General features: G+C 41.7%; 1 protein-coding gene across 18 annotated transcripts in view; it reads right to left on the reverse strand.

Moving 5' to 3' along the window:
* The window catches only part of l3mbtl2 (L3MBTL histone methyl-lysine binding protein 2), a 158,345-nt gene that overhangs the window by 74,578 nt on the left and 69,146 nt on the right, over positions 1-14,621 (reverse strand). For 16 of the 18 annotated variants that reach the window (XM_068019423.1, XM_068019420.1, XM_068019413.1 and 13 more), the window contains exon 16: positions 3,882-3,971. In XM_068019423.1, coding sequence (XP_067875524.1) covers positions 3,882-3,971 — 90 coding nt within the window. Of the gene's footprint in view, positions 1-3,881; positions 3,972-5,758; positions 5,966-14,621 lie in introns of those variants that run through there. The other 2 variants (XM_068019424.1, XM_068019425.1) reach the window with 2 other exon arrangements.

The raw sequence follows: 14,621 nt of genomic DNA on the forward strand, positions 1-14,621 counted from the left end.
CAGTCACAACCATGTAACGGAAAATAGAGGACAGGCAGGTTGCATTTTAAAGTAATTAAAAATGTTTGGGTAATGTGTGATCTAAAATTCTTGGCATGGTACAGGAGGAAGTTTGGAATTAACACTCATTCAATCACAGTTACAGCCTTGCTTCAGAGAGCTTACCTATTTAGAGTCATTAATATAGATTGTCAATAGCTGAGGCACTGATCCTTGCGACACTCCACGAGTTACAGCCTGCCAACTTGAAAATGTCCCGTTTATCCCAACTCTCTGCTTCCTGTCTGTTAACCAATCTGCTATCCATGCTAATATATTACCCCCGACTCTGTGAGCCCTTATCTTGCTTATTAACCTTTTGTGTGGCACCTTAACAAATGCCTTATGGAAATCCAAGTATACTACATTTACTGGTTTCCTCTTCATCTACCCCACTAGTTAAATCCTCAAAAAACCAATTAATTTGTCAAACACTATTTCCCTTTCGTAAAACCATGTTAACTTTGCCTGATCGTACTATGATTTTCGAAGTGCATTGTTAAGGCTTCCTTAATAATAAATTCCAGCACTTTCCTAACGACTGATGCCAGACTATCTGGCCTGTAGTTCCTGGTTTTCTCTCTCCTTCCTTTCTTGAATAGGAGGTATTACATTTGCTAACTTCCAATCCATTCTAAAATCTAGGGAATTTCGGAAAATCATAATCAGCATGTCTACTATCTCTGTAGCTACCTCTTTTAGAAGCCGAGGACGTAGGCCAAGACAGACAAAATATTTGTTCAATATCTCTGTCATTTGCTCATTTCCCTGTCTCTGCCTCTAAGGGACCAATGTGACTTTAGCTACTCTCCTTTTTATATACTTGTAAAAGCTCTTACAATCTGTTTTTATATTCCTGGCAAGTTTACTCTCATTCTATTTTGTTCCCTTTTCATCAAACTTTGGGTGGTCCTGTGCTAGTTTCTCAAACTTTCCCAACCCTCAGGCTGACTACTATCCTTTGCAAATTTCTTCTTTTAATCTAATACTATCCCTAACTTCCTGAGGAAGCCACAGATGGATCTTTCTTACTCAGCTTTTGTTTTTTTAATGCAATGCACTTTTGTTGAACATTTTGAATTGTTTCTTTGTATGTTTCCCACAGTTTATTTACCACCATACTTTTTAGCCTATTTACTCAGTCAACCTTAGCCAGCTCACCCCTCATACCCAAGTAATTTTCTTTTTTAAGTTTAAGATTCGTGTTTGGGACTGAAGTATATCACTTTCAAACTTAACATGGAATTCAATTGTATGATGTATATTATTAAACATTATGCCATGTACTTTCAGCAGCGTTTGTGGATAGCAGTCAGAAGCAGGGGCTCTGGCTAATCTTCTGTCTCCCTCACTAACAACATTGCTGAAGCCAATTGTGGGACCCCCAACCATTGTTCCAGCTGCAATCTGCTAAATCAAGTGCACACTGGGGATTGAACCAATACCATTCCTGATCTGCATGGCTGGATAAAGTCATTGTTCCAACGGGTTAGTTTGGATGATGCAGGGTGTACTGCGAAAGGTAGGGTCTGCTGGCCTCACAATCAAGAACTCTCAGAAACAGGAACTCTCAGAAGATCCTTCCGGTATCATAACTTCTGTTTGTCAGGGCATCGCCACAGAAAGTTTTTAAACAAGTATCAAAAAATGAAGAGAAAACTACAGAAACACAAATTCTGCCTCGACCTTCTACACTGTTCTAATAAAACAAGCCCGAGGAACAGCAATTCATCTTTTGATTAGACACTTTACAGCCTTCTGGACTCGAGTTCAACAATCCCAGATCACTGCTCCCACTTTTTTGGACAGCGGCTGTTGGCAATGATTCTGCTGTTGACACCTCCTCTCGAACCATCTTTTGTTACTCGTCTTGTCCCCCTTACCATCCTCTTCTGTCTTGCACCATCAGCCCTTTTGTCATTTAATCTCTCCTGCCTTCCAACTTATCACAGACCTTCCCTTTTGCTCTATCCTTCACCCCTCCCCCCCACTGCCTTCCTCTGTACTTGCTCAAAACCATTATACCTCCAACTTTTTCCAGTTTTGATGAAAGATCAGCCTGAAATGTTGACCATTTCTCGCTTCACAGATGCTGCCCGACCTGCCAGCTATTTCCAGCATTTTCTGTTTTTATTTGATTTCCAACATCTGCACTATCTTGCTTTTGTCTTCTGCTTGTACACAAAAAAAACAAAGGGTTGTGGAAATCTGGAGCTCTCCCCCGCCCCTCCCCCACAAAGAAGCTGCTGAGGCTGGGGGTCAACTGAAAGTTTCAAAACTAAGATTGATAAATCCTTGCCTAACCAAAACATTAAGGGTTATGGAACCAAGGCAGGTAGTTAGAGACAAGTTATGGATGAAGGGACATAAGAAATAGGAGCAGACCAAAAGGGCCCCTCGAGCCTGCTCCACCGTTCAATAAGACCATGGCTGATCATCTGTCTCAACTCCACTTTTCCACCTATTCTCATAACCCTTAATTTCCTGACAGCGCAAAAATCTGTCTATTTCAGCCTTGATGGAGCATCCACAACCCTCCTGGGTAGAGAATTCCAAAGATTCGCAACCCTCTGAGTGAAGAAATTTCTCATCTCAGAACTAAATGATCGACCCCTTATCCTGAGGCCGTTGCCCCCATGTTCTAGATTTCCTAGCCAGGGAAAGCGGTGTGTCAAGCCCCTTCAGAATCTTGTATGTTTCATTGCGATCACCTCTCATTCTTCTAAACTCTGGAGAGTATAGGCCTAATTTACTCAGTCTCTCATTATAGGACAACCCTCTCATCCCAGGAACCAATCCAGTAAACCTTCGCTGTACTGCCTCTAAGGCAAGTATATCCTTCCTTAGATATGGAGACCAAAACTGTGCACACTACTGCAGGTTAGGGCTCACTAAAACCCCATACAATTATAGCAAGATCAGTCAAGATCTAATTGAATGGCAGAACAGGGTCAACAGGCTGAACGGCCTTCTTCTGTTCTCATGTTTTTTTTCTAGCCCTGATCACATTTCCCACATTATATCTCTCCAACCCCTTTTCCTTCACCCATCCACCTATCCAATTTGATCTCGAGTGCTGATATAGTTCCTGCCTCAATCACGAACCCGGGAAGTGAATTCTACATCCTTACAACTCTCCATGTAAAGCCATTTCTCCTGCTCTCTGATCTCAGTCTTATATCGATCCCCCCCACCCCCACACACTTTCTTGGCCCCTCAACAGAAATATTTTGCTTCTGCCTACCTTGTCCCATGCTTTTATCGTTTTAAAAACTCAACACTCCATAATCCATGTTGTCTGAATGAGAAAAGATTTAATTTTTTCAAGTTTTTTTTTGTTTTTGAAATTGTATTTTTTTTTATGCCAGAGAGCAGCCTACTGATGGCAATAGTTGTAAGAGATAAACTTTGGACCTATTCTACTTTGTAACACCCTCCATCTACAATTCTGCATTTACTTTGTGATATGGAGCATTTATAAAGAAAATTAACACCTAAGCGATTGGCTTTTTGCTAATTTTAGTGACAAAATATGCATGATGCATCTACTTTTTTCATTAATGTTAGTGAACAGCAGAATCACATGCCCTAAAGTCTACAAACTGAGGTGTTTGTTGGTTTCCTTCCAAACAATAAAAATGATCAATAGTGCATTTGTTGAAACAACTCTCTAGCAAAAATACAATTACAATCTTCGCCATCCTGCCTGATATATGGGCCTTGTAACGCAGTCAGAGTGTAAAGATAGAGCCAAACTATCTTTGTCTTTTTTCTTTCAGGGGCTGACTAACTTGCTATGTGTTTCCATCTGTTTTTATGTCAGAATATAAGATCCTTCTTACTTTCATCTTCAGGTGGGTCCTCCTTTTCCTTTGAATTGAGTAATTCTGGTTTGCATTTTGTTCCACGTTTTACCATCAGCAGCTTTCTTCCTATAAAGTTAAGACAAACATGATTTCTTTGTTTCTCCCTTTGTAACAGGCAGTTTTACATTGTCACAGAGCCACATAATCCTGATACATAGTCGTACACACCATCAACAGCAGTATTCAGTCTTATTCAGTCACCCTGTTCTGGACACAGTCCTTTGATTTACTAAGAGCTGCCCTTGGTGACCTTTGTGCATTTACTTCCAGTAAAGAAACCTTCAAAGTAGCCTTCTGACAAGCACTTGGGCTGGCTCAATGCCGGTTAATGAAATTGAAGGATTTTTTTTCATCTAGAGGAGGTATAAACTGTCCAATGTCTCAGCCTTTCTAAAGAACATTGGAGAGAGATAGTCCTCCAAATGTATGGAAAGACTTCATCTTCTGTAGTGGCTTATAGCAGAAGAGAAACATTAGATAATACATATAACACATGCCAACAGGACAGCAAGGATACCACAGAATATAAAGATATTTACAAGAGCTGAGGCACTGGACAGTATATAAATGAGACTGGATGTACCAGCTGGTAGATAAAACACAGGACACCAATGTACCAACCTGGAGGGTTTGAATTCACCCTCCCCAAAAACCTGGGGATGGTGTAAGTGTCTTTACTATGATAGAGACCTACTCTACTCCACAGATTACATTTCTTCAGCTAACCCTTTATGTGGCTTCCCTTGTGCTACTACTCATCTTCCAAAACAACAAATGGGCAACCTATAAGCTAGATTTGCCCCTTCTGTTTCTCATGGCAAAATTTAGTAACTATGGTCAGAGGACTGTAGGTGTTTCTCACGGCAAAGAGAAGTAACTGTGGTCAGAGGAGCCTAGCCAGGAACCCACATCCTGCCACTTCATGATTCAGCATGTTGGGACTCCACCATATTGCACCCACTGCGCCACACACTAAAACCACACAAATTTCAAGAGGCAACCTCTTGCACTACTCAATTAAAATAATACTAGCGGATTTCCTGTGGTGTTATTCACAGTAAATCAGATTCCACATTGGTTTAGAAGGACATGAGCTTTATAACATGCAAAACATTATTATTCTGCTAAAATGGAGCTGGATCCCTTTAAAAACCCCACTAAGTCTAATTGTTGAGTGAGCACATGTTCAGGGCACACTTGGACTTTTCAGTTGCTTGATCAGAGAATTTTGTAGTTTGGAATAGGAACAGGTGTAGGCCATTCAGCCCCTTGAGTCTGTGCTGCCATTCAAATAGATCATGGCTGATCTACATCTTAACTCCACCTGCTCACCTTGGTTCTGTAACCCTTAATATGCTTCCCTGTCAAAAATCAATCAGCTCATCTGCTTTAGGCTATCAGTCAGAAATACCCAGCATGTTAAGATTATTTTGTATTTGTAAGAGGGTAACATCAGCAGTGCAACAACTAGACAGGCTAGACAAACCATTTTTAATACATTGGTAGATTTATCAATCAATGCTTCATTGGCCAACAGTCACCAACTGCTCAACAGTTCCACTGAACTTACTTCATGCCCTGCAAGCACACACTTTACTTCTTTTGCCAGAGCAGGGAGAAGGGGGGAGGGGGGAGGTGGGTGGAAACATTGTGGGAGAAACAGGAACATGAAGTTAGTTCTTCTCAGAGAGCAGCCTGCAGCCCAGCAGTGGAGAAAACTGTTTCATGGCCAAAAACAAAAAGAATCTAAAAGCATCCAGGTGTAAGGATGAAGAACATTACGCTGAGAAGTACCCAATAATGATACTGACAGCTCCCAAAATACGAAATTAAGGTGGTAAACAGTGAAATACCTCAATATGCTGTCCTTCCTAGTCTGCCTGATGGTCACTCCCACTCCTCCTGAGCTCTCGGCAGCTACAGGGTGAGCACCTCCTGAAACGTGTTGCTTACGACTCTAAGTTGGCGGCGCTTGCTGCATATGTTGCTTTCTAGGGCACACACAATGTTCTGGAGCTCCTACCTGGCACAGGATGTGCATGCGATGGGGCTCAGCTATCCTGCCATGATGGCAAACAATTATTTCAAATCTTAATTTTAAATACTAAAAAAACACCAACTGCTAAAAACACTAACCAATAAGCTAAATACTTTTTTTTTAAACTGTTTATCTGGAAGTGTTTGATTTTAATTATTGGACCTTCCTTTCCTGAAGCTTTAGTAAATTATGCTGGGGTACGGTAACACTGGCAGCCCTACAGCCCATCATCCTGCCTGACCACTGAATGTCACAGGCTCTTCATGGGGCATCACAGCTGAGCTGAATGCTACCCTCACCTCAGATCTGAACCATGTACCAGGGATCAGCATGTAGCAACTGGCTGAACCAGAGGTGACACAAGGGAAAACTTTTTATGTGTTGGGTAGTTAAGATTTGTAATGCACTGTCTGACAGGCTGGTGGAACCAGATTCATTAGCAGTTTTCAAAAAGGGAATTGGATAAATAATTGGAGAAACATTTCAAGGATTATGGGGAAAGGTTGGGGGAATGGGACAAACTGGACTGCTCTTCAAAAAGAGCTAGCACAGACTCGAGTCATTCTACTTCTGTGCTATACTATTCTATAAGTCTTTACAGTACGACTCCATAAATCTCCAGGAACAGCATACAGGTCAAAGCTTAGATAAATAAAGACAACAACTTGCATTTATATGCTGCCGTTAAACATAAAAAAAATCCCAAGGTGCTCACAGAAGCTTAACAAGACACAAATCGACACAGAGCCAAAGAAGGAGGTATTAGGAGAGGCAACTAAACGTTTGGTCAAAGAAGCTGAAGGAGGGTTTTAAAGGTGAGCGAGGCAGAGCAGTTTAGGGAGGGAATTCCAGAGCATAAGGCCAGATGGCTTCCAATAGTGAGGCTAAAGAGGCCAGAGATGGAGGAATGCAGAGTTCTATAAGAGTTGCAGGATGTTTTGAATGAGTTGAACGTTATGGAGGATGAAGGAGGAGAGGCTAGTCAGGAGAGTATTGGAATAGTTGACTCTGGAGTAGTGCCCTAACAAATTCACAGCCGTTAAAAATGAGTCATGGGCCACAAAATCTCAGGTCCTTGGTGAAATCAGCCATTTTGTGATTTTCGCGCATTTTACCGATTGACACAAGGTTCAAATCGCTGATTGCTGGGCATGTTGCGAATATCATGCGTTTTCGCTGATTGGTAGATGAGGGTGTGCTTCCGGTAAAGTTTTGAGATTAGCAGTCGCAAGTGTAAGCAGACAAGTGAGAATGCCAGAATTAGCAAATCAAAATTGGCCACAACCATTTCTGCAGCACATCGAGTGAAAGAATTTGGAAGCCAAATTCTGTATGTCAATGGTGGTATACTGTTTTGTACAAGCTGCAATGTTTTATTGAATCACACACAGTGGGCAACAGTTGAATGCCACTTAAGAGTCTGAAAGCCATTGCAACATTTGATGGCGGATTTAAACTCATTTCATGCAATTCCTGGCTTTGACAAAAACTGTAGGCTGGAGATTCCTGCTCGTAAAAGCATTGTAAAAGAAGCTGACTGTACTTTGCTTGTGCTGCAGTTTTGGAATTCTGTGGATTGCAGAATCCCCCACCTTGCAAGGCCAGCATGGCGCTGTCTGACAATTCCAACAAACTCTGTGGATGCAGAGAGAGCTGTGTCTAAACACAGACAGGTGTTCACAGCACAGAAACAGGGAATGAAGAAAGAGACAGTTGCAGATTGCTCCTTGCTCACATTCAGCCACTGACTTCAGTGAGTAAAGAATGTGACCTGTTTATTGTCAGCTTTATACAATAGTTTGAGTATACAGTAAATGCCATTTGAAACTAGAAACCTCCCAAGTCTTACTTTTGTTTTAAATAGATCATCTTTGTGGCTTTTTATGACACCATGAAATTTACAATTTAAATATGTGAAATCGTGAAATTCATAATTCTTAAACTGCTGTGACGGTGAAATTTGTAAAATGTGACTGTGAATTTGGTAGGGCCCTACTCTGGAGGCAAGGATAAAGGTTTCGGCAGCAGATGGTCTGAGGCAGGAGCAGAGGTGGGCAATATTATGGAGCAGGAAGTAGGCGTCTTTGTGATGGAAAGGACATGGGGTCAGAAGCTCAGCTCAGGGTCAAGTAGGACGCTGAGTTTGCAAACCAATTTGAGGCAGTTGCCAGGGAGGGGATGGAATCGGTGGCAATAAGAGTGTTTGTGGCAGGAGTCAAAGATGATGGCTTCTGTAGATCACAGAGCTACTGTTGTTGTAGAGGATTCCTTGCTCTGAAAAACAGATAGTCATGGTGTTGGAAAGAGCCGCAGGATGGACTGCTGGCTACCTGCAGCTAAAGCTATCCACACTGAGGAAAGATTAGAAGGGATATTGAAAGGGTTAGGACCAGGCCTTATGGCGGTAGCCACGTAGGGGTAAACACAGAGTTTTAATACAAAAATCTTATATTACATATCACATGCACAAGGATTGCCTTAAAAATTCAGATAAGGGATGCAAAGTAGTGTTCTCTAGTATGTCTCTTCGGAAAGGAGAGTTCACAAATCAGATTAAAGATGCAAATGAATAGATGGCAATCTGTTGTCAAACACAACAAATACCACCTTCATAGTTTGCTTCCTGAAGAAATACAAAAGGGTCAGTGTGAACAGGAAAGTTACTTTAATGCAAGTTCGATCAACCCAATGTAAATTGGAAAAAACCCTAATGGTCTAGCATCAAGAGTTGATAAATGACTGCTTCACAATTCATAGCATGAGGAAAGCTATGAGACACAATAACCTAGCATTTGTAAATGATCTAGATAATGTACAGGAAATGGAAGTCATTGCACCCGGGGTGGGGGATAGTAAACTCAAAATGATCAAAATTAACATGATAAGTAATTCAATTAAATCCAAAACCAAGATTAAGTTTCATAATTTTAAATGGGCTAAATTCAAAGATGAGAGATTTAAAAGAAATGAATTGGAAGACAATGTTCAACAACATTTCAGTAGAAAACAAATGTAACTCTTTTTAAACAATGTATACAAACAGGACAAGTACATACCCAAGATCAGAAGGCTTAGACTTTTCTTATTAATTCTTGGACTTTCTTGGAGGAGTTGAGGCAAATAGCATAGATGCATTTAAAGGAAAGATAGATAAGTACATAAGGTAGAAAGGAATAGAAGGTTATGTTGATCGGATTAAAAGAGGATGGGTGAGATGAAGCTTGTGTGGAGCATGAACACAGACCTGTTGGGCCAAATGGCCTGTTTCTGTGTTGTATCTGGAGCAATACATTGGAGAAACACGGGATAAAGCTATCTTCGATCTTGTACTGTGTAATGAAGCAGGGTTAATAAGCAATGTCATAGCAAAAGATCCACTGGGAAATAGTGATCATAATGCCACTGAATTTCATGTTAAGTTTGAAAGTGACACATTTTAATCAAAAACAAGAATCTTAAACTTAAACAAAGCCAATTACGAAGGTGCAAGGGGAGAACTGGCTAAGGTTAATTGGGTAAATAGACTGGAAGGTATGGCAGTAAATGAACAGTGGGAAACATATAAAGAAACAATTCAAAGGGTTCAACAAAAGTACATTCCGTTCAAAAAAAAACTCATCTAGAAAGACCCATCCGTGGCTCACTCAAGAAATTAAGGAGAGTATCAGACTAAAAGAAGGGGCTTACATGGTTGCAAAAAACAGTAAAAAGTCTGAGGATTGGGAGTGTTTTAGAAACCAGCAAAGGGCACCAAAAAGTTGATAAAAAGGGAAAAAATAGAATGAGAGTGTAATGTAATGCTGCCAATGTAAAAACAGATTGCAAGAGCTTTTATAAGTACATAAAAAGGAAGAGAGTATCTATTTATTATTTATTTTATTTAGAGATACAGCAATGAAACAGGCCCTTCAGCCCACCAAGTCTGTGCCGACCATCAACCACCCATTTATACTAATCCTACATTAATCCCATATTCCTACCACATCCCCACCTTCCCTCAATTCCCCTACCACCTACCTATACTAGGGGCAATTTATAATGGCCAATTTACCTATCAACCTGCAAGTCTTTGGCTGTGGGAGGAAACCGGAGCACCCAGCGAAAACCCACGCGGTCACAGGGAGAACCTGCAAACTCCGCACAGGCAGTACCCAGAATCGAACCCGGGCCGCTGGAGCTGTGAGGCTGCGGTGCTAACCACTGCGCCGCCCTAAAGTAGACATTGGTCCCTTAGAGGCAGAGACAGGAGAAATCATCATGGGATTGAGGAAGTGGCAGAGGCACTAAACAAATATTTTGTGTCTGTCTTCACAGTGGAAGACACAAGTTCCATACCAGAACTAGGCAGTAACCTAGGGGCTAAAAAGAATATGGAAATTAAGGATATTGATATCAGTCGAGAAAAAGTATTAGAGAAACTTGAGAGACTAAAATCTGACAAGTCCCCGGAACCAGATGGCCTATATCCCAGGGTTCTAAAAGAGATAGCTGCAGAGATAGTAGATGGGCTGGATAGGATTATCCAGAATTCCTTAGATTCAGGAATGGTCATATCAGATTGGAAGTTGGCAAATGTTACGCTGCTTTTCAAGAAAGGAGGTAGAGAGAAAACAGGGAACTACAGGCCAGTTAGCCTATCAGTCGTTGGGAAGATGCTGGAAACTATTATTAAAGAAGTCTTAACATTGCACTAGGAAAAGCATGGTATGATTAGAACGAGTCAGCATGGTTTTACTAAAGGGAGGTCCTGTTTGACAAATTTATTAAGAGTTTTTTGAGGATGTAACTAGTAGGGTAGATAAAGGGGACCAAGTGGATGTAGTATACCTGGATTTTCAAAAGGCATTCAATTAGGTGCCACATATAAGATTAATAGGCAAGATAAGGGCTCATGGTGGGGATAATACATCAGCGTGGACAGAGGATTGGTTAACAGACAGGAGGCAGAGAGTGGGCAGAAATGGGGCATTTTCAAGTTGGCAGACAGTGAATAGTGGGGTGCCACAAGAATCAGGGCTGGGGCCTCAACTATTTACACTTGGATGAAAAGACAGAGAGTAATGTATCTAGGTTTGCTGAGGATACAAAGCTCGGTGGAAAGGTAAGCTGCTGGGAGGATGTCGAGAGGCTGCAAAGAGATATAGTGGGCAAGATGGCAACTGGAGTATAATGGAGGGAAGTGTGAAGTTGTTCACTTTGGTTGTAAAAATAGAAAAGCAGAATATTTTTTAAAAGGTGTGAAACTGGTAAGTGTTGATGTTCAGAGAAACTTGGGGGTACTCGTACAAGGAACGCACAAAATTAACATGCAGGTGCAGCAGGCTATTAGGAAGGCAAATGGCATGTTGGCCTTTATTGCAAGGAATAAAGAAGTCTTACTAAAATTGTACAGGGCTTTGGTAAGATCGCACCTGGAATAGTGTGTGCAGTTTTGGTCCCAACATTTAAGAAAAGATATACTTGCACAGGAGGCAGCGAAGATTTACTAAATTGGTCTCTGGGATGAGGGGGTTGTCCTATGAGGAGAGGCTGAATAAATTGGGCCTATAGTCTCTAGAGTTTAGAAGAATGAGAGGCGATCTAATTGAGACCTACAAGATTCTGAAAGGGCTTGATCAGTTAGAAGCGGAGAGATTGTTCCCACTGGTCAGGGAGTCTAGAACACGGGGACACAGTCTCAGGATAAGGGGCCAATCATTCAGGACTGAGATGAGGAGAAATTACTTCACTCATAGGGTTGTGAATCTTTGGAATTCTCTACCCCAGAGGGTTGTGGATGCTCCATCATTGAATAAATTTAAGGCTGCGATAGATAGATTTTTGGTCTCAAGGGAATCAAGGGACATGTGGAGCAGGCAGGAAAGTGGAAATGAAGCCCAAATTAGACATGATCGTATTGAACAGCGGAGCACCCTCGATGGGCCATATGGTCAACTTCTGCTCCTATTCCTTGTGATGGTAAGGAAACAAAATAGACTCCAGTGAAGCAAGACTACCTCCACACTATGCTCACAGCCAAAGAAATCCAGCTATGGAGGACAACCACTTTCATCACTGATTGCGAGGATTGTGTTGAGAGGCAGGTACCGATTACATTTTTAAAAATTCATTTCATGGGATGTAGGCATTGCTGGCCAGGCCAGCATTTATTGCCCTTCCCTACTGGCCCATGAGACAGTGGTGGTGAGTTGCCTTGTTGAACCGCTGCAGTCCATGTGGGGTAGGTGTACCCACAGTGCTGTTAAGAAGGATGTTCCAGGACATTGACCCAGCAACAGCGATATAGTTCCAAGTAAGGATGGTGTGGGGCTTGGAGGGGAACTTTCAGGTGGTGGTGATCCCATGCATCTGCTGTCCTTGTCATTCTAGGTGGTAGAGGTCACGGGTTTGGAAAGTGCTGCCTGAGTTACGGCTCCATTGCCAACAGCTGGTACCTCACTCTAGCCATTACTCACACACATGCACTTCCAGCAGGGATCACTTACTAGCAAATCAGGGACAAAAGAATTGGCTCATTTTATTTCTCCGCCCTCACCCAATGGTGTGGAAGCCAGTTTTGGCACCTCAACTGGCAATCAAACTCCAAGAAACTCTTGGCCTGTACGGTTCATCTACTAGTATGGGGAAGCCACCTCAGTCTATTTCTGTTGATATTTAATGTATCTGTATTTAAACAATGAGTGTTAATGACATGCAGGTGAAACAACCTGATTGCAGTTTTCCTCTACCTCATGTAGGGATGCTTAATTTACAGGCACAGTTAATATGCAAGAATCCAGTTTATTAATGATCACCCCTGCCAATGTTAACTCAGCTCATGTATAATGTATAATGTCCATTGCTTTCAACATGCTTTAATTACAAATAATTATAAAATACAGAGGATCAAAGTTACCAAACTAATTTCAGTAAAGAGGCACTCTACTGTGGGAGAATGCCTTTATGAAAAGACAGAAAGGTTAACTATTAGCAGTGCCAGTGTGTGACGTTTTTTCCCCATTCATTCACAGCACGTGGGCATCTCCGGCATTTATTGCCCATCCCTAATTGCCCTTGAGGAGGTAGGGGCAAGCCACCTTCTTGAATACAACTGAGCGGCTTGTTAAACCATTTCAGAGGGCAGTTAACAGTCAACCACATTGCTATGGGCCTGGAGTCAAATATAAACCAGACCGTGTAAGGACAGCAGATTTCCTGTGAACCAGATGGGTTTTGTTTTTAAGAACAACAGTCTGGTAGCTTCATGGGTCACCATTACTGATATTAGCATTTTATTCCAGATTTATTTAATTAATTGAAGTTAACTTCCCCAGCTGCCATGGTGGGGTTTGAACTCATCTCTGCATCATTAGTCCAGGCCTCTGGATTACGAGTACAGCAACATAACCATTATGCTACCTGATGACACGTGGAAAGTTTACATTAGCGTGTGACCTATTAACACTGGAAAAAAAAGGACAGAAGTAGCTCTTTCAAAAAAAATTAACACCCATCACCAAAGAAGCACTCTTTGGTGATACTCTAGAGGCACTGATGTCATCGAAGCCACCTTGACTGAGAGCAGCAAACTCAGCACAGATCGGGGAGTGAACCTGGGTTTTATGGCTCTACTCAGCAGATATATTTTCTGAACCAGCAACGAAGCCGAGATAAGGCAGTGTCTGCTAATATCATGCAGACCCTCAACAATGTAATCTTAGATATGGCAAAATCCTGTTACATATTCAACACAGAAACTAAGAAAAATGCGATCACAAGAAAAAGGCACCAACAATTTCAACACAAAGGGAGTAATTTTCTGAGGACTCACTAACTCAGGGCGGCACAGTGGCGCAGTGGTTAGCACCGCAGCCTCACAGCTCCAGGGACCCGGGTTCGATTCCGGGTACTGCCTGTGTGGAGTTTGCAAGTTCTCCCTGTGTCTGCATGGGTTTTCTCCGGGTGCTCCGGTTTCCTCCCACAAGCCAAAAAGACTTGCAGGTTGATAGGTAAATTGGCCATTATAAATTGTCACTAGTATAGGTAGGTGGTAGGGAAATATAGGGACAGGTGGGGATGTTTGGTAGGAATATGGGATTAGTGTAGGATTAGTATAAATGGATGGTTGATGTTCGGCACAGACTCGGTGGGCCGAAGGGCCTGTTTCAGTGCTGTATCTCTAATCTAATCTAATCTAATCTAAAACATGGGTAACCTCAAACCCTGATAATGTAAATGCGGAAACTGCAGATGCACTGCCCATAATGTACAATCTCAGGGTTCAGAAGATGAGTGTTAACGTTTTGATCTTCCTCCTTACAGTTTAAGGTATAGTCAGAAATCCCTTCAAATGGACTATCTGACTGATATTACATTGAGGATGGAGAATTGTTTAACCCACTAGCCAACATAATCAGATATTGCAAGTGGTTTTATGTCACACCTATTTATGGCGAAAGAAACAACTGCAATTAAAACCATGCATTTTCAAAAAATATACACATACAGCTGGGTTAGGATAACTGCACGATCTTAAAGCTTACTTAATGAACGTCAGTAACACACGAACCCCTTAATTTGAAAACTGCCTTTAAAAAAAAAGCCCTGCAGAATACTGGATACCCTCATATCCAGGACATTTTATGGAATAATTGTGAGGGTGATAACTTAGATGTTCATACCTGATCACCTTAATTCAG

Source organism: Heterodontus francisci, chromosome 41, assembly GCF_036365525.1.
Source record: "Heterodontus francisci isolate sHetFra1 chromosome 41, sHetFra1.hap1, whole genome shotgun sequence".
NCBI lineage: Eukaryota > Metazoa > Chordata > Chondrichthyes > Heterodontiformes > Heterodontidae > Heterodontus > Heterodontus francisci.